Below are 25,410 nucleotides of genomic sequence, written 5' to 3'. Positions count from 1 at the left end.
GCAGAAAGGCGGGAAAACCAAGGGGACTGGCGCTCAGCCCCTCCCGAATTCTTGTCCAGGTTAGAGAGGCGAACAGAATCACAGACGATGCTCCACGGCGTTCTGGCAAGAAGGACGTCGCTGGGTCAGGAGAAGGTGCTTCACCCACGCGGGAGTCGCAGGTGGCTCTGATGTTTGTGTTTCTGCGTCGACGAAGAGGAATCCTGGGGCCTGGGGCTGGATGCTCAAGCGCGCTCTCTTTCTCTCTCCCCCCGCCTCTCTCTCTCTCCCCCCTCCTCTGTCTCTGTCTCTGTCTCTCTAATTTATCAGGGTTTAAAGTCAGACAGAACTAGGTTCATAGCAGCGCACAGCCACGTCCTTCAGGCCCTGGGAGGAGCCCTCCTGGATGACCTGGGGAGCAGGCGTTCCCCAGAGGCCCCCAGTCACCCCACGCCAAGTCGTCAGGCAGGGGCGTTTCCCTCCTGGCACCCCACGTCTGGAGCCCCGTCTGGAGCCCCAGCTCTGCACGCTCCCCAGACCAGGGCCACAGCTGGGGAAGGCAGGGATGAAGGACACACCCGGGGGGCCTTCACCCCTGCAGGAGGCCCCTGGGGGCAGCCGAGCTCCCACATGTGCCAACCAGTCCTGCCCGGGCCCCCTCAGTGCCGTCAGGCATTAGAGCACAGGAGGGATCCTGACAGCAGAAAAATGAGGTTCAGAGAACGAGAGACCACAGGCAGGGACGGGATCACGCGGGGCGGTGATCAGTAGGCCGGCAGTCACACAGTTTAAACTCCTTCCCAAAGCGACAGGAAAACTGAAAGCAGCCGGCTGCAGCCTCTGACATCTGGGAAGTTTCGGCTTTGTTGCTGTCGTTGTTTTAATCAGCGCGGGTTCTAACGGGGCCCACCCGACGGCCCAGCCCAGGACACCACCGGGGGCTGCAGGCCCTGCCTGGGGCCCTCAGGGACGCCTGTGAACTGGGCAGTGTCCCCAGGCCTGGGCTGGCGCCAGCCACCTCCTGGAGATCCCGCTGTGACACCAGGGTTTTCAGGGGGCTTTAGAGGGAGAGCCAGTAACCTGAGACCCTCCGGGGGCTGCCCGGGGCAAGCTGAACCAGGTAGGTCACCAGGTGGGAAGGGGGACAGACAGCCTCGGGCCTCGTCAGACCTGTGGGAGACTGAGGGGGGTCCGTGAGCGGCGGGCCCCACAGAGGGAGCTGTGGGTGGAGGACGGTGCCCTGCCCTTCCAAAGTGCAGGACGGAAACCACAGGCATCCAGCCACAATCCTCCTGTGCTCCCTGAACTGAGGGGCTCGATCCACACCTTGGACCGGGTCTCGGGGGCCGACATTAGAGATGGGCCCCTCCTCTGCCACAGCACCCCCCCGAGCCCTCTCAACCAGAGCAGCACGAGACACAGGGGGACATTCTGAAGTGAGAATGGGAGCAGAGTGTCCCCTCCGTCCCGTGACACTCTGCGGGGGACTCCAGGCCAGCGCGGGGCCGGCCCCGGGCCGTCACCAGGCTGCGGCGTCCCCTGAACACTCGCCCGGGCCCCGCAGCTGACGCACGGCGGAGCTGGGCACCAGGCGTGATGACTGGCGGCCTGCCCACCTCCCCACCCGCTCCAGGGCCTCCCAGCGAGAGGGATCTCGTGTCCACTCCCAGAGTCTGACAGGCCCGCCTCGGGCAGCACCAAGTGTGCTCAGCCCAGCAGCGGCCAGGACCCCGCCGCCCAGAGGCGCTCAGTGGGTGTGCGTGTGCTCTTCAGCGCTGTGTGAATCGACATCCCCTTCCCCGTAAGGTGCTGGCTGTGCTACCGCGGGTGTCATGTCGGGCGCTCAGGCAAGGAGGTGGCCCACCAGGGTCCTCGGGCGGAAGACTCTCTCCCGACCCCATGGAACCAACGCCGGGCCCTCGGGGCTGCCCCACCAGGGTGGCAGGGGCAGCCCACCTCCCCCAGGCCCAGTGCAGTGTGTCTGGTGGTTCCGGCCAGAAGGCCGCTGAACGGCTGGCTGGACGTGGGCTCCCCAGGCACTCAGACCCCGGCGGGGACGGGGGGCTCCTCCGTCCACCCTCTCAAGCCTCACGCGCGTTCTCCACCTTAGACTCCAAATCAGACGCGCGGCAGGAACGTCTGGGTTGGGGACGCTGGGCGCACCCGGCCACGGCCCGCAGGGACGGCACTGCAAGGCCTGGTCCTCAGACGGCTCCTAGGAGCTGGCTCAACCTGGGGACCACGGGGCCGGAGGGAAGATGCCACCGCAGCTGCTGACCATATATCTGGGGTGAGAAGGAAGTCATTCTTCCACAAACGGGGAGGGGCTCAGGGGGGCCTGAGCGCTCACGTTGAGGAGCTCGGCGCTGACTGGGTCCCACAGCAGGGCCGGGACAGGGTGCCCACACGGCAGTGAGGGCTGCCCCGGGCTGCCCCTGGGCGACCAGGACTCAGAGAAGGCGACTGACGGTCACCCAGCGAGGCAGGTTGCCCAGGCCGGTCTGTGGCCTTGGCCTCCCGTGCTCCGTCCTGCCTGGGAACACCCAGGACAGACGGAAGCTCTCGAAGGCGCCCAGCCCCAGCAATACTTCATCAGACCCCGAGGCTCAGTGACCCCATCTCCCAGCTCGATTTGTCCTGAGGACAAGGAAGAGGTAGCAGTCATGGCTGGCCACACGTCAGGGCCCCTAAAATCTCTTGAACCTCCTAGAAACTGCCCTCCAGGATGGAGGGTTCTCCCCCGCAGACCCCCATCTCTCTGTGGGGACGGCGGCCCTTCAGCCAGGGAGAGCCCGTGAGCCTCATCACCCCGAGACAGCCATCTGAGCTCCTCCTGGCGCTGCGTGGCCTCCTGCAGCAGGACCCACTCGTCTACTCCGTGTCTGCTGACACCCAGCATCCAGCACAATGGCCAGCTGGTGAGGGGAGCCAGGCCAGACCGCAGGCTTCAGCATCTCTCTCCCATTCCTGCAGCTCCACGGCTACCAGCGTCGCACACCTTCAAAGCCCGCACAGGAGCGGGCAAAGCCCCTGGTGACCTGTGGGTGCAGGAACGCCTCTGCATCCCCAGTAACTGTGCACCTAAGCCAGGCCCTCGCCCTGCGAAACTGCACCACCAAGACTTCAGGCAGGGCCAGCCACGCACTCTGGCCAAATCCATGAGCCGTCATTCTCACGAAGCCCTCAGAAGTCCAACCATGCATCTGGGAAGCATTTACGAGCCCCAGCTGTGTGCCAGGCATGACGTTAGGTGCTGGGGGGGGATGGCAGGCAGACACTGACGCCCAGGGCACTGGGCAGGGGAAAAGTCAGCGGCCACAGTGGAGGTGCAGGTGTCGGGTCCAGGGGGTAGATGAGGTCCACCAGGCAGGGAAGGGGTAGAAGGAGAAGCAGGTGGAAATTCAAAGGAGGGTGTCCCCTGGGGGTGGCCGTCCCAGTGCCCCTTGGACCACGACCCACTATCTCCTCCCCAGGCCACAGAGAGGCTGGCATGGAGCGGGGAGTGGGGGGCCCGGACGGGCCTGTAGCCACTTCCCTCCTGGTGGACGCAGGGTTGGGGAGAGGGGGTTGGGCCGGACCAGTGGCCAGCTAAGGACCCCCTGCCCAGGCTCCGCAGGACGAGGGGCAGGTTGGCGGCTGGACAGCTCGGGAGGAAGCTGCGTGCGGGGAGTGGGGACGGAGGCGGCGAGCCTGCAAGGAGGTGACCTGGGGTGCAGGTGCCACTCGGTTAAACCTCAGGGTGAGCCTGTGAGTGTGTGCTGTCCGGGCGGAAGGAAAGGAGGTGTGGGCCGAGTCGAGTGTGGGGTGGGCTCGGGCCCCCCCCCACCATGGGCGTGAGGGTCACAGCCGCCCAGAAGTCCCACAGGCCGGTGACCCAGGGCCCTCGGAGCCGAGGACATTTGCGCGGAGCTCTCGCTCCTCCAGTACAAGCAGGTGCCCGGCGTCCGGTGCCCAGAAGATCTTGACAGCCCTCCCAGCCCCAGTACCTGGGGCTTCATGTCAGGAAGGCACCCCACGCACGTGGCCGAACTTAAAATGACATGAGCCTCGGTCCGCTAGGAGCAAAGACGCCACCTGTCACCCCCGCCACGTGCCCACCCCTTCCAACCCCGTGGGAGGCACCTGCAGGAGTCGCCAGGCGGAAGGGACTGTTACTAATCAAATGAAATCGTAATAAGCCGCATGCGGAGACTCTAGCTGCTCATCGTGAGCGGTTCTGGAACCTGCTAACTGCAAACTAGCCTCGCCATCAGGAGCGGAGGGACCTGGTGCCCATAGACGGGAGCTGCACTCAAATCTCCACCCACGGCCTTGCGGCCGGGAAGGAGGGTGTGCTCAGGACCCTGTACCCCTCCCCCCTCCCCCCCTCCGGGCTGTGTCAGGGGCCATGTGACAGAGCGGGAGGAGGGAGCGTCCCCTGACCGAGGCCCCAGAAGGACAATGAGATGCAGGAAGGCCCTGCCCGCCGTGTGGAACTCTGCTCCGAGGTAAAGGAGTCAGGGCTCTTCCTCCCACAGCACAACCTTGCTGCTCTGTACACACTGGACCTCAACCTCCCATTCAGCGGGCTCACCTCCTTCTTCCTCCCGTCCGACGACTGCTGACCCCGCGATGGGACCATTCCTACTGCTCAGCCCACCCACTGTCACTCCTGGGGTCAGAGGCACAGGTGGTCCTTGAACGTGGGCCACGGGTCTCCTCGCAAGCGGCACAAAGCGCACAGGATTGTAAATTTCAGTAAGGATGAAACAGGACTGCAAACACTTCCGGGGACAAAGTCCAGTCTCGCCCAGAGGCCCTCCGTCTGCCCGTCTGTCCTCAAGGAGCCTAGAGTGTGCTGAGCGGGACCCACGCAGGCACACACAGAGTAGGCGCCAGTGCAGACGCCGCTGGGCAACCCGTCGGGAGCCGCAGAGAGGGGCCCGCCTTCCAGCTTGGTGAGTGGAGGGCACACTGAGAAGCACAGGCGGACCATCGGCAGCTCTGCCCCTCCTGGTAGAAGGCAGGGGTGTGCAGCAGGACCACGGAACTGGCCACGCACGGCTCCCCATGGAGGCCCCGGGTCCGGGGCCGCAGCCCCTTCTCGCTGCGAGTCCCGCACCGCTAACTCTTGGTAGCCTTAGGGCAGCTGGGTCCAAATGCCTTCCCTGCCCACACCCACCGCTGGCCCCAGAAGGCTCCGGAGCGTGGAGGACTGGGACCCCGCTCTCTCGGGGCTACAGGAATGCCATCCTGCCAGCCGTAATCCAGTTGCTGGGATACGAGCGAGGAGGAGACGCAACCCAGCACGACCTTCTCCAGATAGAATTGGACCCAAATCGCAGCGTCATGAGCTGATAGCACGAATAAAGGAGGAAGCTGTTCGCGGTGCCTCGCGGGGACATTCCTGTGGGGAGAGGGCCATTGCACCTGCTCAGGCCGCGAGCGCCAGCCCAGGGCGGAGCCAGCTGCAGGCTGTGCACAAAGGGGCTTTCATCTGAGGGGCCTCACGTCCTTGATTAGCGATGAGAGAGCTCAGAGGTGGAGGGGATATGAATCGTGAGAGGGAAACTCCTGTGCTTGGTGCAAAATGAAGTCAGGGCAACCTGCACCAGTGCACCCACCTGGGGCCCAAGCAGGCGTGAGCAGCCACCCCCAACGCCGGAAGCCGGAGCCCCACCTCCCATCATGAGCGTCCCCCCACCTCACAGGCAGCCCCCCCACCCGGGAACGGCACAGGCCACAAAGCGGCACCTCGACCTGGCCTCGGGTGTGACGCCGGCCGGGGTGGAGGGGGTGTGGCTTCACCTGGGCCAATGCAACCACAACTTACAGGGGGACAGCTTTAGCTGAGAGCAGGTTACACCGCGGCCTGTGCGGTGTCTTCCCGCCCATGTCCTGGGTGAGCCGGGGCTCACGAAACGGCAGGGCCAGCATGTTGACCACTAAGAAGGAGCAGAGGGACGGCGGGGCGCAGGACGCACAGCCCAGACCCCTTGGGGGCGGCCGGGCCGGGACCCAGAGCCGTGAACCACGGGGGAGAACAAGGACACCCAAGAATGAGGCCGCAGGGACCCCAAGCCCCGGCACACGGAAGGGCGTGTGGGGGGCATCCAGCGGGCTGGTTAACAGGCACAGGGAAAGAGAACGCAGTGCCCCGAAGCTCGGGCAGTCACAGCGAGTGGCCGTCACCGCTGATGGGACGAAGTCCGCTCGGGACACCGCGGCACAAGGAAGGGGTCTCCGCGGATCCCACCCCCATCTCCGTGACCCGGGTCTCCAGAAGCTCAGGCCCAGGGCCGCCCTTTAAGAAGTGGTTCCCCAAACATGCATGTCCTGAGCCAGGAAAACAGGAGAGACTCCTTATCACTCAAAAAGGCCCTTTAGTAAAAGCACATTAAGGTACGAGGGTTGTTTCTGTAGAAGAGAAAGGCAAAGGTCAAAGCAGATGCTTCCAAACACCTGAAACTCAGAGTGAGATGGCGCCCCTGGAAGGGGCGATCCTGGATCGTTCCCAAGGGATGCTCGCGTGTAACTGGGGAAACGAGGATGGGGGGGCGGGGCTGATTTCCAATCCAGTGGGCAGGTGAGGGCTGCAGCTTTAGAATTCAACTCCCCATTGTCTACTAGCTAGTTAGGATTCAAAACCCAGTACAACCTGCACTGAGACCTGGTGAGCAGGGTCTTCAGCTGGGACTGAACAGACCAAGGTGACCAACCATGACGGACGACGCTGCCACCAAAGGCCCTGGATTTCTGAATCCAAGCAGAGACATGTGCCCTGCCCCTCCTCTGTCCCATGACCCTGGGGAGGAGCTGCACAGCATCCCCGCAGAGTCCCCTGAGGAAGTGACCTTCGGGCTGGGCCAGCCCTGGCCACTCCTGAGATGGCCTACAGAGGACTGAGGCGGGGGGCCATCCACTTCTGGGAGTCGGGGGATGGGAACAGAGCAAACTGCACCCAAGGGTCCTGGGCACAGCCCCCAACCCCTCCTGGCTGCCTACCACCCTGGGCTCCGTCTCTGGCCATCCAGAAGGTACAAAGCCAGGCCTGCGGGAGCCAGGCTGAGCTCTCAGCCACACGCCCTGCCCGGACGTCCCTGCTCTCTCTGAGTGTGTGAGATCTGAGAAAGGTCCCTGTGCCGGAGGAGAGGTGACAACACCCAGTATGTGAAGGCAAATGAAGATGTAGTTTGCACGTCTGGAGCCACCTCACAGATGGGCCAGTCTGGCCGTTTTTGTAAGTGAAGCAAGTCTGGCCACCAGTTCCCACCGGCCATCGAATCTCTTGGCACAGATAACTGAAGGTCCATCTCAGATAACTGAAGGTCTGCCCAGCACCGGATAACTGAAGCTCCACCAGGCATCCGGATAACTGAAGGTCCACCTGGCACTCAGATAACTGAAGGTCCAGCCAGTACCCAAGATGGCTGGAGGCTGACAAGCACTGGTCCTTTCCACAAGTACTGAGTACTGTCCACCTGCTCGGCAACTGGTCAGCTTTCCTTTATAAACCCTTTCTGCGCCATGCCAGGACACTGGGCACAACTGGCGCTCTCTGGGAATGTGCTTCTGTGTCATTTGCTTCATTCTCCAAAAACAGAACAGAGCGGGCTGCTGTCCCACCTTGTGGACAATAACGCCCGCCCCTGCCCCGCGAGGGCCCTGCCGGAGACAGTCCCAGGACAGACCCCACACACACACAGTCCCCTTGCCCACAGGCCCATCCAGGCACTCTCGAGCGTCCCGATGTCTGCCCCAGCCCCGCTCACCTGCCCTCTGTCCGCCCGCCTCCCTCCCCCGTTCAAGGCGCCACCCGGGGACACGCGGAGGTCATTCTGGGGCCTGAGAATGGGGTCCCGCTGAGCTCTAAGAGGTTCCTAGGACGGGGGCCCCTCTAACCTCTCCACAGAGAGTCCCCAGCCCAGGGTGCTGGGTGCGCAGGACGGGGAGTCGACCCTCGGGACTTGGGGGTCAGGAAGGGCACTCAGGGGCCCTGTACAGGGCGTGGGTGTCCCAAGGCCTTCGAACGTATCAGAGGTTTCACACTGTGGAGAAGCAACACTTTTCCAACGAGAGGATTTGCGTCTCCACGACTCCACCCCTGCCACTGACCTAGCCACACGCTGGCCAGTGTCCTGCAGCTGCTGGAGCAAATGACCCCAAAGTCAGGGGCTGGAAACCACACGAGCTGCGCTCCACAGTTCTGGAGGCCAGAGGCCTAACTCCCAGGTGTCGGCACGGCTGTGCTCCTTTCCGGGAGCCCCAGGGAGGACCCAGTCCCCCGGTTCCAGCATCTAGAAGCCGCCTGTGTTCCTAGGCTCGTAGCCCCTTCCTGTATTCCAATCTCTCCCTCAACCTTTGCTTCCATCGCCACGGCTCCTTGTTCTGACCTGACCCTCTGGCCTCCCTCATCCCTTCTTAGGACATAGGATTACATGTAGGCCCACCCGGATAATCCAGGGTAATCTCCACAGCTCACGAGCCCCATCCCACCCAAAGTCCTCTTTACCGCGTAAAGCAGCGTTCACGGGCCCTGTGGATCAGGACGGCGAGGCCTTTGGGGGCTGACATTCAGCAGACCATATGCCACGGGAAGAAAAGGTTTAAACGCTGGGAGGTGGGGTTGTCTAGGGTCTTAAATGTGGGTAAGTCAGGCGCTTGGGAGGCCAGCTCGCCGCCCAGGAGTGGGCGGTGGGGTGGGGATGTTTTCCCATCTGGGAAGCAGACCAGCTTGCGGCTGGCTCTCCGGGGGGCCCTGAGGCTTCTGCACCCAGAGGGGCCATCCACACAGGCCGGGAGTGGAGTCAGCAGGGAGGGCAGCCCAGGTCCATTTAAGATGTCCCATTTCCCCCACACTGACAGTAAAGACTGCGTTGGAACGGGCGCTTATTCTTTCCGGTTTCTGAGCCTCCACGGCATTCTTAACTATTGCCACAATATAAGACATGAAAGAAGGAACAGCAGAGCATCGCAGACTCTGAGTCAGCGCCAGCCGGGCCCGAGTCCCCTGGGGATGGAGGCTCACGTTAGCCAGAAAACAGGAAGGTCCTGGCTGCCCCAAGGACACCGGTGACCTGGAACAAGATGGGTCCCCCGGTGCCACGGGGGGACAAGGCCAAGATGGGAGGACCCAAGACAAGCAGAGGTCGCTGCCAACACTACCCGCCAGTGCGGGAGCACGGTAAGCCCGCAACCCTGGGTCAGCCTTGGGGAAGTGAGAAGTGGGCCAGAAAGTGACAGCCAGAAGCTTGAAGTGGGGCAGGAGGGCCGGGCCCTGCAGGGGCATCTGGGCTCAGAAAGGGCCGTCCTCTCCTCCAGGGGCCAAGAGGACAGGAGCAGAGGTGGCTCAGGGCCAGGTGTGGACACGCCCAGGGCGGCAGAAGGAAAGCTGTCTAGTTGAAATGATCATTTATGGTAGAAAAAGCCTCTCCCGGCTCCACCCATGGGCTGGCTGCACCCTCTCCTGGGGGGCCTGCCTTTTAAAGCCCTCGGGCCGTGTGTGGAGGGGAAGGAGGGTCTGAGCTGGGCCTGTGGGCGGTGCCTGGCGGCCTGGGGTAGAGCCGCTGGAGAGGGAGCAGGTCTACCCCAGGTGGGGAGACCCCGAAGGTGAGCGTGCAGGAGATCAAGGGTGGCTTCCCTTCGTTCTGGTTGGAAGGCTGGGGTTACAGAGGACAGAAAGGACGCCGCCCTGTCTGTTGTCCTCTGAGCAAGCGCTGCCCAGACGACAGACACCCCAGCAGGCTGAGCTCAGATTCCCAGCACAGATGGGGCCTCAATGCGGGAACCCCAGGAACCGGCCTGGCTGCACAGAACGAGAGGCTCCGTGGAATCTCAATGGGAGAGTTTTTCGAAATACAGCAGCCTCGTGACAAGATCCAACAGGCAGAGGCAGGTAGGTCTGCGATCCCTGGATCACCCCCACGGGACACGTGGGCGGGCGAGACCACGCGGGCACCCAGGCCCAGAACACTCGCAGGACTTTGGAGCGGCGGGCGTGAGTGGGCTGCTTTGTCTAAAACACACGATGTTCTTAGCAGGCGCAGCCCATGGCCAAGTAAGAAGCACAAAAACTGTGTTCCGGTCACGAGGACCCACTTCCTGCTCTTGGTGCTCACCAGGCCCTCCTTCCGGGCCCCGCCCTGACGGGTGGCTGAGGCCATCCCCGACGGTGTCCCCAGAGCCCAAGGAGGAGTTGTCAGGACACATCCCAGGAAGCTCCCTGCAGGAATGCCCTATTCAGTCCCACAGAGCCCCACTGCCCTCCCCACTTTACAGACCAGAGGCACAGAGACGGTGAGGGATCTGCCAAAGGTCACACAGCGCTCAGAAGCAAAGCTGGAGTTAAAACCTGGAGCCTGGGCTCTCAACCCACGTGGCAGATGGTGTCCCATCCACAAACACAAAGTGGCCAGCCAGGCTGCCGGCCAGCGGCAATAGACCACGATTCAGTGACTCCATACTTGTTTTCTGTAAGCACTAGCTCTAACTCCACACCCACCAAAGCCGAGTAAAGAAACTAAGAGGCACATGCAGCACGTGACCCCCTGGCACTCTGCCTGCTGGCGCACGCAGTTTTCCTCTCTGAATTCTCACGACCCCCGCATCACCCCTGCAACACAGATGAGCCCAGGCCGCTGTCCCTGAGCCGTGATCGTCACGCGTGGCCATAAAAATAAGGGGAAAAAAAACACCCTGCTTTCAGAAATTTCACGTTCCCAATTAAAGCCTGCCCACAAACTAGAAAATATGCCCAATATGCCCCCCAGGAGGTGACACCACAGGCAGGCATGACAAGGAGGACGATGGCGCACAGACAGAGGATGGATGTCAGAGCAAAAGGAGAGACGCGAAGGCCAAATAACACTCCAGAACCTGCACCCTCGCCGGACAGAAACTCACACAATAGAGCACAGAAGTGGTATTTCTCCACCTATCAGATTAGCAGGATTTTCAAAGTGACAGTGCCCAGCCCTGGCGGTTTGGACTGAAAAGCTGCACGGAACTAATATCCATCCGGAGGGATGTTCACCCACCTCCCGAAGGTCCCAAACACAGCCCCCTCCGCGCTCAGCCCCAGCACTGCCATGGGGCCTCCCCAGGTAAGCAGCCCAGATCCCAGAGTGGATGCTCTCGGCCTGCTGGGGAGATAACGGTCTGCCCTGCCCTCGGTCACCCAGACACACTGCTGTTCACCTTCCTGTTTGGGGCAGGCAGGGTGCGAACACAGGTGCTCAAAAATGACTCAGGAAAGAGGAAGTTAATGGACCAAGGGGCCAGGTGGCTGGATTCACCACCCACCACCTCCCAGCCCCGGACCAGCCGGGGCGAAAGGAAGGCCTTCCCAAGTTCTCCTCTAACGCGAACCCCGACCCCCGGCCCCAGATGCGTGAGCCCCAGCTTGGAAGAGACCCTGGCTCCATGGGCCAAGTGGCTGGTCCAGGGGAGCTCAGGGGCAGGCAGGACCACCTCAGGGGCTCAGGCCCACCCTGCATCAGGCGCTCGGTCGGCCTGTGGAACATCACCCCCTCTTCCCATGGCCCTGCCCTCCCGACTGCAAGGGGAGGGGAGAATCTTCCCGCGTCACACTGTCCAAGCAGCAGCTTCCACATAGATCACGGGTTCCCTTCCACGATGACGTCCCCCGGTTGCCTAAATGGAAACGGGGAAGAAAGGTGTCCCTTCGCCCTACAGGCCGTGGGGGCTCTGGACTCGGGCCCCAGCAGAGATGCATTCGGCCTCCAGCTCCCAGCAGCTGGGTCGGTGCTCTTCCCCGGGCCCTCCCCGTTCCCAGGACGAGAGAAGCTTACTCTTTTGCACGGTGAACACCAAGATGCGGTTCAACCGCTGCTGGGACGTGCCCTCCAGGCACTGCTTTCACACCAGCTCAAGTCTCCCCAAAGCAGAAGGGCGCCTCTCGCGCTCAGAACAGCCCGTGCCAGCAGGTCCTGGGCAAACAGGAGACCCAGCTGCCGGAGCCTGGTACCGTCTCCAAGATTTCTGAGCTTGGATGCAAAACAAGGAGGCCTGACCGTGCCTAATTCTGAATCTACTCAAGGAACAGTGTAAAAAGTAGAAACGAGTACTTCGGACCAAAATTACATGAATGACTGGATGAATAAAAACATAAATCAGTAACACGCGGTATCGGCAGATGTTCCATCCGGGCTCCACGGAAACCACCACCACCAATCCCTCAAAAGCACGTACGTGGTCTCTGCAGTTTCCATTCAGGCCCTGCCACTGTAACCCACCACCAAGCTCTGGTCACACAGGCTCCATCCCCTCGCCCTGCAGCCTCGTCCCTGAGCCTCTGGCTCTGGTCTCATGTCCTTTGTGGGGAAACACCCTGTCAAGGTCAACCGTGACCCGTGGCCAGTGCCTGGGCCAGCTGGACCCACCACAGAGCCTCTTGGTCTTCCAGAAACCAAGGGTGGCCAAGAGCCCCACCCATCACCCCAGCTCAGCGCTGGGTGCCCCTGCCCTGTGCCACCGGCCTCGTCACGGTGCGTCAGCCCGGGAATGTCCCCGTCTGCCAGCATGGAATTCCAGAAAGGTGTACCGGCCTGTGAACAAGTCCTCCTTCCTGGGCACTCGCTGAAGACAGCCAGGAGGCCGTGCCGGGACTTGTCTCCTCTGCCAGAGAAGCTGGGGCGGGGGTAGGACACGCCCCTGCAGGGTGGCAGGCGGAGCACAGACACTGCCCTGCGGCCCCCAAATTTCGTCTGACTCAGCGCATCCGTGATCTAAAGCTCCTTCTGACAGCCGTTCTGCACGGCCCAGACCCGCCAATCGAAAACATGACCCCAGGGGCCAGCCCAAGTCACCCAGCCACACCTTGCCGGCACCGGGCAGTTCTGGGGAGCGGGACAGAGAAAGCTCCCTGTCTCCACCAAGCACCCCCGAGGGATGCAGCGGACGGTGCGAGGTCCCGGACACGTGTGGAGAGTCACACCAGGCACGTCACACACGGGCGCTGTGAGGGGCTTCACAACGCAATCACCTGCCGCCCCGGGTTAGAGCAGGAAACCAAGGCAGCGCCCGCCCCCCCAATGCTCCTCCCAGGACTGGCAGGGGGGCAGGGAGGGGCTCAGAGGCCCAGTCCTTCTTGGGAAGGAGCCAGGTCTGGCAGAGAGCTCAACCCAGACCCTAAGCCATCAGGGATGGGAGGCGTGGGGTCCAGAGAAGCCACGTGACCTGGCAAGGGAGCAGAGCTGTGGGGACCCAGGGCGCACTGCAGGCACCTCCCACAATGTTCTCACTGTCCTGGGCCCCTGCCGTCAAAATGTATCAAATGCAATCATCTTATGAGCGTGCCAAACATCTATTTTCACTTTCCCAATAATTTATCCCTCCCTCCGTCCAGCATGAGGTCTCGGGTAGTTTCACATGTCACATCCTGCAGTGTCCACCTTCTACCCAGACGTCAGTTAGCTGGTGCTTGGCCAGCTGTGTTCTGGGGAGAGGGGCCGCCGTTTCGGGGTTCTCTGTCAGATGACAGCTAACCCAGAGCCTCCAAGCCTCCGAGCGGAGAGCTGAGATCAGAGGGTGCCATCTGTGGTCCGACCTCGCCGGCACAGGGGCGGGCCGCGCCTCAACCAGGACTGCACACGGGCATGTGCCATGGGGCACAGGCCAGCCACCGCAGACAGAGCCGGGCCTGGGGGCTGCTTATCAGCCGCACTGCAGCAAGACCGCTTGCCCCTCACCCACCCCTCCACTGACCGGCCCCTCCCCGCAGTGCTCAGGCCATGAGAGAAGGAAGTCCGCTGGCCATCGAGTCAGAAGACGGGTCTTGTCCAATTCCATCACCCACGGAGCGCCAGGACGTTTTCAACAACCCAGCTGAAGACAGACCAGGCACTCTGGTGGGGAGAGATCGAGCGTGTGCACGCGTGTGCGTGTGCGTGTGTGTGCACGCGTGTGTGTGCACGTGTGTGTGTGTGTGTGTGTGCATTCACTGAGCTGTATTTTCAGGGTGAAGCAGGGCGGGTGGGGCAGGCTGTCTAGGCCCCTCGAGCTCTGGACAGCTCAGGAGTCAGTTTCTCTCCTTCTAGGTTTCTTTGCAAGGACCTTCCCCCTCCTCCTTCTTTTAAAGGAAAACAAGAGTGCCTTGAAAAACAAGTTTTGCTGAAATTCAAGACTACCTTAGAGGTCTTATTCCTGAACCCTGAAGACTCCCCATCTGTGCTGCCCCTCCAAACGAGCCTGCCTTGGACAAAAGTTCCTTCCCTCTGCTTAGATCCCTTGCCCAGGTGCCTCTGAACCCCAGGATGACAGACACCCCTGGACACGGGGACCTGTCAAGCCTAAACCCTGCAGGCCCACCCAGGGAGCTGGGGGGAGGGAGGACCACGGCCATCAGCGGAGACCTGGACCCACTGATGGACCCTAGTGGTGAGAAAGGGTGGGACACGCGGCTCTGGGGGTTGGGGTGTGCGGGGAGCTGACAGAGCCTGAGCCCGAAGTCCCATGTGGGAGGGGCCAGAGACAAGGCGACTCAAAGCCTAGGGCTCTGGCGTGGCCACAGGCATCCTGCAGATGTCCACAGGGCGAGGTCCTCCTTCCTCGGCCCTGAAGGAATGACCCACGGGCAGACGCCACCTTGGCACGTGTGACTCCGGTACTTCCTCCGGGAGAGGGGACCGCGGGTAGCACTGAGCCCCCAGGCTCGTGAGCCCGCCCAGCCAGGGTCCCACCAGGTCTCTGGCTATGGGGGAAAACACACGATGCCATTCAAGAGCATCAGAATGACAGCGACCAAAAGCTTAAACAAAACAGCAAAAGTCGTTATTTATTTATTTTTTTGGTCAAGTACAGCACAGAGACGGACTTGGGAAAATGCATCATTTGGTGTCAGAAAAAATGTTCAAATCAGCAAACGGGGCTTAAGTTTTTGACTCCCAAGGGTAATTCTGAAGCGTTTCTAGAACAAATTGAGCCCCTGCTAAGTCAGGCGTTCACATACCTTTGCTCTTCTCCAACATCTAGAGGGGCAATTATGATCCCATTCCAAGGGGACTTGGTCCCAGCAGGGAAAGGAGCCTGTGTTCTCCCAGCACGGGGGAGGGGTGGGCGCCACACAAGCCCCGCTGAGGCTGCTTCCTGCTTTTATGCTCCAGGGAACAAGAGCACGTTCTGTTAGGCACCTCGCAAGGGGCTCCCTTCCTCTGGACGACCTGAGACCACTGCAAACCCACTGCAGCCACACGGCGGGACACAAGATAAAGCATACCATTTCTCGGGCTTCCCTGGTGGCGCAGCGGTTAAGAATCCGCCTGCCAATGCAGGGGACACGGGTTTGAGCCCTGGTCCGGGAAGATCCCACATGCCGCGGAGCAACTAAGCCCATGCGCCACAACTACTGAGCCTGCGCTCTAGAGTCCGCGAGCCACAGCTACTGAGCCCGCGTGCCACAACTACTGAAGCCCGCGCGCCTAGAGCCCCTGCTGCGCAACAAGAGAAGCCACCACAATGAGAAGCCCGTGCACCGCAAGGAAGAGTAGCCCCCGCTCGCCACAACTAGAGAAAGACCGCACGCAGCAACAAAGACCCAACGCAGCCAAAAATAAATACATAAAATAAATAAATTGAAAAAAAAACCCACACCATTTGTTGAACCGTCACTCTGCCACCCACCACCCCCAGAGTCTGCATTGACTTGAACACCTAGAGATCTCATCTCACCCAAGCTCCCGAACACAACATGTTATTTTTTCTTCTCTGAGGCTCAAAGTCAACACCCTTGACTTCCTCTCCCTGATTACAAAGTTTCCTAAGCTGGGCTGTGGATGCTTCAGTGTCTTTCCCTTTCCCGACTAGACATAATCATAAAAGAGCCTTCAGGCTTACACATTCCTGAACATGTCTGAGGGGATGGCCCCTGAAGCCACGATGTGGTCCCGGGCAGTCATAAGAACCCCAGGAACCCCGGGGACCACAGAACCCTGTAAGGACACACACTCCCTAAATGCCCCCCACCCCGCCCCCAGAGTTAACCCAAATACCTGAGGAGTTACCTGCTACACTACAAACACGTGCTTTCCGCACATCTATTTACGAAGTGGTTACTTTTTTAAAAGGTCTGTGCTGCCCTTTAACCTGATGACCAAGCCGACTGGAAACAATGAAACAAATTACTACGGCTCTCTCCCCAGGACGCTTCCCTCCGGCGACACCCCGCCCCCGCCCCCTCCCCCAGCCGTGGCAGCAGGTGACCGCTGTGCTGACCGCAGTGAGCACGGTGGCCGCGGGGAGCCGGCTGCCCGGGACGGATGTCAGGGCAGGTTGCCTATTTCCACCTGTGATAAAGCACCTACGCTTTGGGGGCGGGGGCGGAGGCTCCCCTCGGGCCTGGCACCTCCACCGGCTCCTCCCGGGCCTTTGCTGGGCCGGTTGGGAAGAGGACCTGGGCCGCCACGTGGTTGGGAATGGGGTCCCAGGAGCTGGGGGCAGAGGAAGTTTCAGCGCGATCAGAACGGCCTTCCCGACCACAGTTTGCGGTCCACGCGGGAGCAGCGGCGGTCGGGCGCCGCCAAACAACGGACCCCTGCGCATTGTTCTCCCGGCGGCTGCTCGGCGCTCGGCCGCATCAAAGGGACCGCGCGCAACCCGACACCGCGGCGGACGCGGGGGCAGAGGCCTGGCGGCCGGGGCGGCGCACAAAGGCTGGCCCTGGGGAAACCTGGGCAGTTTTGCCTCAACAGGTTAGAAACAACACGGCTGCGCCCCGCACCGCACTGTCCTCCCCGAGACCTGCTGGACTCCGCGCGCGGTTACGCTGGGGCCCAGAGGCGCTGGGAGGCACCAGGCCGGTGACGGCGACACAGGCCCGCGGTCAGGCTTCGGATGCCCGGGCGTCTCCGAGCCACCGCGCGTGTAACGGCCGTCACCACGACCTCGGCTCCGGGACCTCACTGGCCCTCGGCCCGCAGCGCTGTCCGTCGAGCGCACCAACTTCCCCGCAGAGTCGCCGAAGTTTGGTCACGACACGAGGGTCTCAGGACGCAGCTGGCCCGCACCATCCCCAGCCCGGCCCGCTCCCCGAGTCCCCAGAGCGCCCAGGTGGCGCGAAACCCCGCAGTCGAGGAATGAATGGCCGTCGTGGGACGCTCGGGCACACGGCCCCGGCCCGACTCCGTCCACCCACCGACCGCCGCCCGCGGGCCACCTGCGCGCGTGGGTAGAGCCGGGGCCGCCTCCCGGGACCGAAGCCGAAACGGGCTGGGGTGAGGACGTCGCCGCCTGGGACCTGCCAGAGACCCTCACAAAGTGCGTCCGGAGGCGGGCGGGCCAGGTGCGAGCACTCTCCCGTCCCCGCTGGTCTTACCTGGCTCTGCGGACGCCGCGCTGACCCCAAGCAGCAAGACCAGGGGGGCGAGCAAGTCCAGGAGGCGCCGCCGCCGCGGTCGCAGCCAGGGCCACCTGTGGGCACAGGCCACACGTTAGGGTACCGCGCGCGCCCCCGTCCCCCGCCCGTGAGCCCCCGCTGCCCCCGCCCGTCCTCGGCACCGCGCGGCCCGCACCTCGGCGCCATGCTAGGCGGGCCGGACCGTCTGTGCCGCGGGATGCTGCGCCTCCGCCGCGTTACGCCGGCTCGGCCGGCCGCGCTCTGACCGCCGCCGGGACCAGGCGGAGGGCGGGCGGGCGGGGCGGAGCTGGTCAGGGGGCAGGACGGGCCGGGACAGTGGGCGGGAAGGGGGCCGGGCAGGGGGCAGGGCCTGGCGCGGAGTAAACCCTGCGCGGAGCCGGGTGCGGACCCGGAACCCGACCATGGGCCGCTCCCCGGGTCCTAGCACCCCTGCGTTGCAGCCGCAGTGTTTCTCCCCCGACCCCCAGTCCCCAGGCAGCGTGGCCGGCCCAAGCCCTCGCCTCAGGAAAAGCTGCCCCTGCCTCTGCCCAAGGCGTCACCTGGGGTCTCGGGCTGCAAACCGGGGCAAGGTCCAGGGACACGCAGTGTGTCCAGCCCGGCGTCTCTTCGGGAAGGTGACCGTAACCAGGGGATTCGTCCTCAGGCCCTGAGTCCGATGGGGCAGCAGGAAGGCGGGCGATTTAAACAAAGACGTTTTTCGCCGGGGGTGGGGGGTGGCGTGGGGGTGGGGGGGTGGGGGGGGTGGGGGGCGGCGACGGATGGAGGAAAGGGGAGCCGGGCTTCTCCTGCCCAGCCTCGTGGGCGCCGTGGCCGCGTCGTGGCAGCCCATCAGGCCTCGCTGCTTCCACGGGCTTGGGACCCAGGAGGGTCGCGTTCCCCACGGCCCACTCCCTACGTTGTGCGCACTCCTGAAACCCCCCAAGGGATGGGCCCTGCGCCCCTGCCTCCGAGACCTGGCCCGGGAGGCCCCTCCCCCTGCTGGAGGTCCAGCTGCCCCCCTCCCCCGCCACCCCGCAGCTCTGGGAGTTCTGTTCTGTCCAGCCCTTCCATTTCCGCAGGCCTCTGCTCCCCAAGCCCCAGCTGACCGCCTGACCTCAGGTCCCAACTCCTTCCTCCAGGCAGCTGTGAAAGGGGTCCACTCCTCAGACCACCCACAGGCCTCTCCAGGCAACCAGAGGCCCTCACATCGACCTCTTAAAGTAAACTCGCATTTCCCTGGATCTGGTCTGGTCCCCTCATGGTTTGCAGGAAAAGGAGCCCCAGTGCCATCAAAACCAAGGGTCCCAGTGCCATCGCCCTTGGCTTAGTATCTCTGCTAAACCCTCTAGATTCATCTCCCTCCTTCCCCACTGCCACCTCCTGATCCGGGTTCATCTCCTGCCTGATCCCTGAGCAATGTCTGCGGCCGACTCTCTGGGCCTCTCCACACCCCTCTCCTACCAGCCCCCACCCAAGGCATCCTACTGGGTACTCCCGGCGGCACTGGCACCACCGACCTCACCCTCTCCTGGCCTAGAGACCAAGCCTGGTCCAAGCCACGCGCCCTCCAGGCACCTCTCGTATCTACCCATCCTCCACCACCACCTCCCCGGGCCTGGGCCAGCGGGCTTCTCCTGGACCCTCCTGACGGCGGCTCGCAGCCCCTCCCTCTGCCCCTGCTGGCTCTCCAGCCTAAGCAGAGGGCCTGCTGGGATTCCAATCCCATCGCGTCACCCTCCCTCCCCCGTCTACTTTAGTCTTCAAAGGCGGATGGATGCTGCCCTGCACCCCAGGCCCTGCCTGCCCCATCTTGCGGTGCCCGTCCACCTGCTCGCTTTCCCTTCCTCACCTGACTTCGAACCTCCAGGTCCAGTGAAAAGTGTGCTCATGGCCCATGGCGAGGAGAGAAAGCAGCTTAGAGGGTTGTGACCTCATTTTTAAAAAATGGAGAACAGCATTGAAAAGAAATGCAAAACTTTTCTGTATACGTGGATGGAGGGGGCGGTGGGGTCCACGTGCTCCGTGTGTCTGCCGACGGGTATGTGTGAAGGGGACGCATGAGTCTGTGATGGAGCTGTTCCTGTGACTGTGTGTGGTGTGTGTGTGTGTGTCTGTTACCGAACCAAACTTGGGTCTGCTCGCCCAGTTGCAACAAAGCCAACTTACTGACGCTGGGTTGTGGTGAAGGACAGTACAGCATTTATTATCGCAGGCACCAGGCAAGGAGACCCGTCAGCTCACGTTCAAACGACCCAAACTCCCTGATGGCTTTCAGGGAAGGCAGCGTTAGGGGTGAGGGTTACAGCTCATGGACTTTCTTCTGATCGGTTGGTAGGGAGGTAATCAGGAGTCAGTATCATCAACCTTCTGGTTCAAACCGGTCCGGGGTCTGCGTGCTTGTGGTCAGCATGTGCTCACCGTCCTCCTCCTGGGTGAGCGTCTTAGTTTCTGCAGAGCAGCTCAGAGGTGTGCGTCAGGTTGCCGCGTGTATCCCTTGAGGAGCCGCTAGGACTCGCTCTATCGCTGACTATGGTTGAAGCCATCATTGCTGCTCTGGGTTGACTGCTTCTCCTTTGCTTCTGGTTCCCTTACTTCTCTAATTAGTAACTGCTTGAGTCTGCTCTCTGGAACTCCGGGAAGGCCTGGAGACTAAAGCTTCTTTTACAAACGAGAAGTGGCGGACACGGAGGGGCTTTTGTACCCAAGGGGGCCCTGCAGGGTCCTGCTCGGTTTCAGTGTGTCATGCCCCCGTGTGTGTGGTGTGCTCCTGTGTGTGGTAGGCGTGTCCTGGGCCCTGACAGTGTTCCTTCCTGTGCCTTGTGGACCATCTGTCCATCTGTCCATGGGCTGCGGCCCTGCTCCACGGTCAGGAAGCTGAAGGGGGGGGGGGGTTTCAACCTCTTCCCTCTCCCCTGTCCTCCCAAACCAGCCCAATGGGCCTGACTGTGGGCTTGGGAAGGAGAGGCTGGACCAGGGCGGGCAGTGCTGTGTCCCTGCCCACACTGGGGCCTGGGATTTACCATCTCTCTCCTCTCTCAGGTTGGGAGCTCCACAGCAGGGGTGAGCCCACCTTTGTGGGCTTTGCGGGGAGGGAGGGCCAGCTTCAAGGGGCATTCTATGTCATGAAAAGTGCTACAACGAAAAAAAATAGAAAAGTAAGACTTTTTACCGTGAAACACGATTGCTGAACTCATATCTGTGAAAGTACGTATCTTGTACTCATTTTTTTCACTGAATGTCTTATTGCAGACGCACTGCTATGTGTCTCCACAGTTCCCACGGCTTTCTCATCTTTTTCTTATTAGAGTTTTGTTTTTTCTTTTATATCCACAAGTAATATGTGATCACTGTAGAAAAATACAAACCGTATACACACACAAAGAAAAGAAGACCCCCGAATACCACTAAGCATCGCTGGGCTGTGTGTCTTCCCGCCCTCCTCCACAAAGACCCCACCCTCCAGGGGGGACAGACCGAAACCAACTCTCCCCAGAGAAGGACCCCGGCCGTGTCCAGTGCTGGGCAAGGTCCTCGGGGCACAATCTGGGCAGCAGGGGTGGCCCAGCCTGTGGGTGCCCCACAAGGGGCTTGGGGGGTGGTGGCGACGTCCAGGAGCAAAGGCCCGGGGGCAGAGTGGGGCCGCCCAAACGCAGTACAGTCCCGGGACGCGTGGTGCATCTGGTGAGGTGGTGGAGCTCAGAGAGAAGTGCTGCCGGCCTGAACTCAGGTGCGGGCCTCTCTCCTCTGTGCCTCGCGCTGTTTCCCATCTCTCTCCGCTGCAGTGGGTCTCGCGGCTCCTTCTGCAGGGAGAAATGACAAATGACACAGAAGTAAGCGACAGGTGACACAGAAGTGCTGTGCTTGTTCCAGCTCATCCTGGTGACACGCAGGGTTGGGGACTCCCAGACACCCGTCCAGCAGGGACCCGCAAGTCCAGGATGCTTGATGGACGTCGCCCACCCACAGAAGGCTGTGGGTTGGTTTGTGATTTAAATCGACACAGGGTTTTCCAGAACCACAGTGGACCTGCTGAAGTCTGGGGCCTGTGCAGCGGGCACCCGCCTGCTCCGTGGGCGCGTCCTGGTTGGGGACTGTGGGTTTGTGCAGGGAGAGAGGGATTGTACAGGGAAGGGGCCGTGGGGCCAGGGGCACAGAGCAAGGCCAGGGACGAGGAAAGGGCAGGACCTCTGACCTCTGCGCAGGCTGTCCCTTCTCCTCGTGTCCAACGAGACACCATGGGGCTTGCTGTGCTACAAAAGTAACTTTTCATCAGGAGAGGAAGAAAATTTACATGGTAGGCAGAGCCCGCTGTGAAAAGCACAAAGTGTATCCAAAAGGCGTATCTAGTCGCACGTCAGTTCTCAGGCCCTAATGGCCGGTCCACTGGATCTGAGACGCAGCTGTGGCCTGACAGTGGATGGACCGGCTGACCCTGGCCCTGGGCTCTGACCTCTGTTGGACTCTGCCCCGCCCCCCACTTCCTCCATTGCCCAGTTTCTTCTCGCCGCCTCACTGGTCACTATGTGAACGAGAGTGTATATTTATTGGATTCCACGCTTGCTGCCCTCAAGGCCAGCCCCCTACCTTGTGCCCAGACATCACACCTTTTGTGTTTGCACCTGCAGCTCCTGGGGTGACGCCTGCCTCTGGTGGATGCTGGATAATTACCTGCCAAGTGAAAGATGGGAATTGCCACTGCCTTCGCAGCCTGTGGATCTCAGCCCTTCCCCTCAGCTTCACCTGGACTTCAGTCTCTGACGAGCGGAACCCTGGGCACGGGGCAGGGCACCTGATGAAGCCGGTTTTCATGGGGGGATTTGTCAGAGCAGAATTTGGAAACAGCAAGTGAATGATGAGACATACATGAAATAGACTACTACAGCCCCATGAAAAATCTAATTAAATGAGAAATGTTTATGTGGAAAAGCCACGTCCCACACCACGGATGCCACGTGGTGCTGTGATGGGAAACACGCATGTGAGGAGGTGACGAGCCAGCTGTGAGAAGTGACTGTCAAAGGTTCATAACACACATTTCTATTAATTTTGGACCGTGCCACTTCCTCATTTCAGTGCTGCACGGAAATGCCTCAGCTCCTGTTGAGTCACGGGGGAAGGGGAGGGGTCCCCGAATTCTCAAGGGCATCATCTAATAGCCCAGGGTGGTCTATTTCTTGAGAACTGCCTCGTCCCCACCGCGGCTCATCGATACAGAGGAAACGCACGTTGCCAACTCCCTCAGATGGAAGGAAGGTGTCTGGGCCCCTTTCCCGCCCCCATTTCCTGCCCACATGGCAGCCTTCCAGCACAAACAGAACCCCCGGCCCCTTCCCTTCCCTTCCCTGGGGCGCGACCACGACAAAGCCACCTCGTTCAGACGAGTTAATCAGAGGGTCGCTTTCCCGCCTGCACGTGAGCTAGGGTGACGGCTCAGTGCAAACCAACCCCCAACTAAGCACCACACACACACAGCCTGGGTCTGCTCACATTCAAGATCAGCATTAGAACATCTCCAGCCCTGACTCCGCCAGGGATTCCCTCTGTCCTCCCTGCCCCGCCCCACCCTCAGTGTCCGCGGATCTCAGCCTGACCGCCTGGTCCTCAGAGCCGTCCCAGCCACCAGTACGTCGGGCTGGCTGACTTTCCTGCAGAGCGCTTATCACTGACATTCTTGTTCCTTTATTTGTTCACTTGTCCGTTTATTTGCTCATGGTTTTCCCACTTCCCTCCAGTAGAATTCAGCCTCGCCCCTGCCCCCCACAAGGGATGGTGTCTTTGCTTTGTGCACCACAGACCAGAAGGAAGGAAGGGAGGGAGGGAGGGAGGAGCACAGGTATATTTCAGCTGAGAAGGGCAATTCCAAGTTCTCCTCACGAGTGACGCGAGAGCCCCAGGATGGAACCTCCGGGGTGGGACCGGTTTGTACCTAACACAGCCTCCAACCTCCTCCCCCGGCGCCACCTGCTGGGACACCCCTCCTCCACCTGCCCTCACCCTCAATCAGAGTGAGAGCCCACTGAATTGACTCGATTATAGCTCACTAAAACCCCCAAATGTTACAAATAAAGCTAAGGTCCCCCTGACCCGCCTCCGCACCTCAGCCTCCTGCCAAGTTAGTCCTTGTCACTATCCTTCTGCTGGCTTTTAAACATACATTTTATACATATTTGTTACTTTAGAAATGTAGAAAGTTGTTTTGTAAAAATTTTAAAACATACATGGGGTAATGCTCGTGGTTCTAAACCTTGCTTTAGGGACTTCCCTGGTGGCGCAGTGGTTAAGAATCCGCCTGCCAATGCAGGGGACACGGATTCAAGTTCTGGTCCAGGAAGATTCCATGTGCCACGGAGCAACTAAGCCCGTGAGCCACAACTACTGAGCCCGCGTGCCACAACTACTGAAGCCCGTGCACCCAGAGCCCGTGCCCCGCAGCAAGAGAAGCCACCGCAATGAGAAACCCGCGCACCGCAACGAAGAGCAGCCCCTGCTCGCCACAACTAGAAGAAGCCCGCGCGCAGCAACGAAGACCCAACGCAGCCAAAAATAAATTAATTAATTAAAAAATAAATAAACCTTGCTTCATTAACACAATAGCTCTTGACACATCAGTATATACAAATTTATTTGTTTATTTATTTTTAAAATATCTATTTATTTATTTATTTGGCTGTGCCGGGTCTTAGTTGCAACATGCGGGATCTAGTGACCTGAACGGGACCGAACCCGGGCCCCCTGCACTGGGAGTGCAGAGTCTTAACCACTGGACCACCAGGGAAGTCCCCATATACAAGTTTATTTAAATGACTGCACACATATCCCATGGAAATAGCATACTGAGTGATCCCACCTTAACGAGATTTAAGTTGTTTTCAATCATTTGCTTAAAAATAATGTACTTCCTTGAAAAGAGATAGAAACAGCGAGACAGAATGAAACGAGTAACGCCGAAAACGGAAAGCGCAGTAAACAGACGGAGAATGGTTTTGACAGGCTGATTGGTAACCTCCACTTAGACAAGGAAAGAATCTGTGAATCTGAAAGTAGCTCTACAGAAGTTATCCAAACTGAAAAAGAAAGAGAAAACAGAATGAAAAAGAACAGAGCAATGCATCCAAGGGCTGTGGGACAATGTCAGTCTAATGTCCATAAAATTGGAATCAAATTTTATGGAGAAAGGAGACAGTGGGAGGAATAGAGGAAATATCTGGACGAAAATGGCTGAATGTTTTCCAAGGGTAATGACAGACCCCAAACCACAGATCAAAGAATCCCAGAGCAGATGCGTCAGGATAAACGCCCCCCCAAAGTCAAACAAACAACAACAAAAAAAACCATATGCATAACATATTCAAGCTGCTGAGAAAAAAAAGCCATGGAGAAAAATCTCTACGGAAACCAGAGAAAAAGATAGATACATTGCATTCAGAGAAATAAAGATAAGAGTTATAGCAGAATTCTCTTCAGAAACCATGCAAGCTAGATGACAGTGAAGGGATATCTTTATAACCCTGAAAGGAAAAAAAGCATTAGGTCAGAATTCTGTACCAGTGAAAATCTTTTAAAAATTAAGGATTAAAAAAAAAAAAAAAAAAGACCATCTCAGATAAACAAGAACTATGGGAATTTACTGCTGACATTCCTTCTCTACAAGACAAGATAAATGACGTCCCCCAATCAGGAAGAATATGGTATCAGTCTGCCAACTGGATCTTCACCAAAAAATGAAGAGTACCAAAAATGCAAGAAACGAAGATAAGATAAACTTTTTCCCCCTTAGTTTTAATTGCTATAAATTATAGCTGCCATCCAGAGGAAAAACGGTAGCATTGTATCGCACTGATGGCGTACTTGAAAGTAAAGTGTGTGATAGTAACATCAGGAAGGGTGGGAGGGAGGAATTAGGAAAATATTGTGTTTGAAATGTATGTGAAACGTCTAATGCTATTTGAAGGTAAACTCTGATTAATTTAAGATTTATATTGTAAACCCTAGGACAACCGCTAAAGTTCTTTTTAAAGAGGTAAAAGTAGTAAGTCAAGAGGACATAAAACAGAATGATAAAAAAAATGTTCAATTAACCAAAAGAAGGCAGAAAAAGAGTA

At 59.8% G+C, this 25,410-nt stretch overlaps 1 protein-coding gene across 3 annotated transcripts in view; it reads right to left on the bottom strand.

Moving 5' to 3' along the window:
- COL18A1 (collagen type XVIII alpha 1 chain) overlaps positions 1-17,601 on the bottom strand; it is a 93,819-nt gene extending 76,218 nt beyond the window's left edge. For all 3 annotated transcript variants that reach the window (XM_032631136.1, XM_032631137.1, XM_032631138.1), the window contains exons 1-2: positions 17,484-17,601; positions 17,288-17,382 (exon numbers count right to left, since the gene is read on the bottom strand). In XM_032631136.1, coding sequence (XP_032487027.1) covers positions 17,288-17,382; positions 17,484-17,494 — 106 coding nt within the window. In that variant the 5' untranslated portion in view covers positions 17,495-17,601. The remainder of the gene's footprint in view (positions 1-17,287; positions 17,383-17,483) is intronic.
- Between the last annotated feature and the right edge of the window lie 7,809 nt (positions 17,602-25,410).

Source organism: Phocoena sinus, chromosome 4, assembly GCF_008692025.1.
Source record: "Phocoena sinus isolate mPhoSin1 chromosome 4, mPhoSin1.pri, whole genome shotgun sequence".
Classification (NCBI taxonomy): Eukaryota; Metazoa; Chordata; class Mammalia; order Artiodactyla; family Phocoenidae; genus Phocoena; species Phocoena sinus.
Note: the sequence above shows the minus strand (reverse complement) of the source record. Positions and strands in the feature narration are given on the sequence as shown.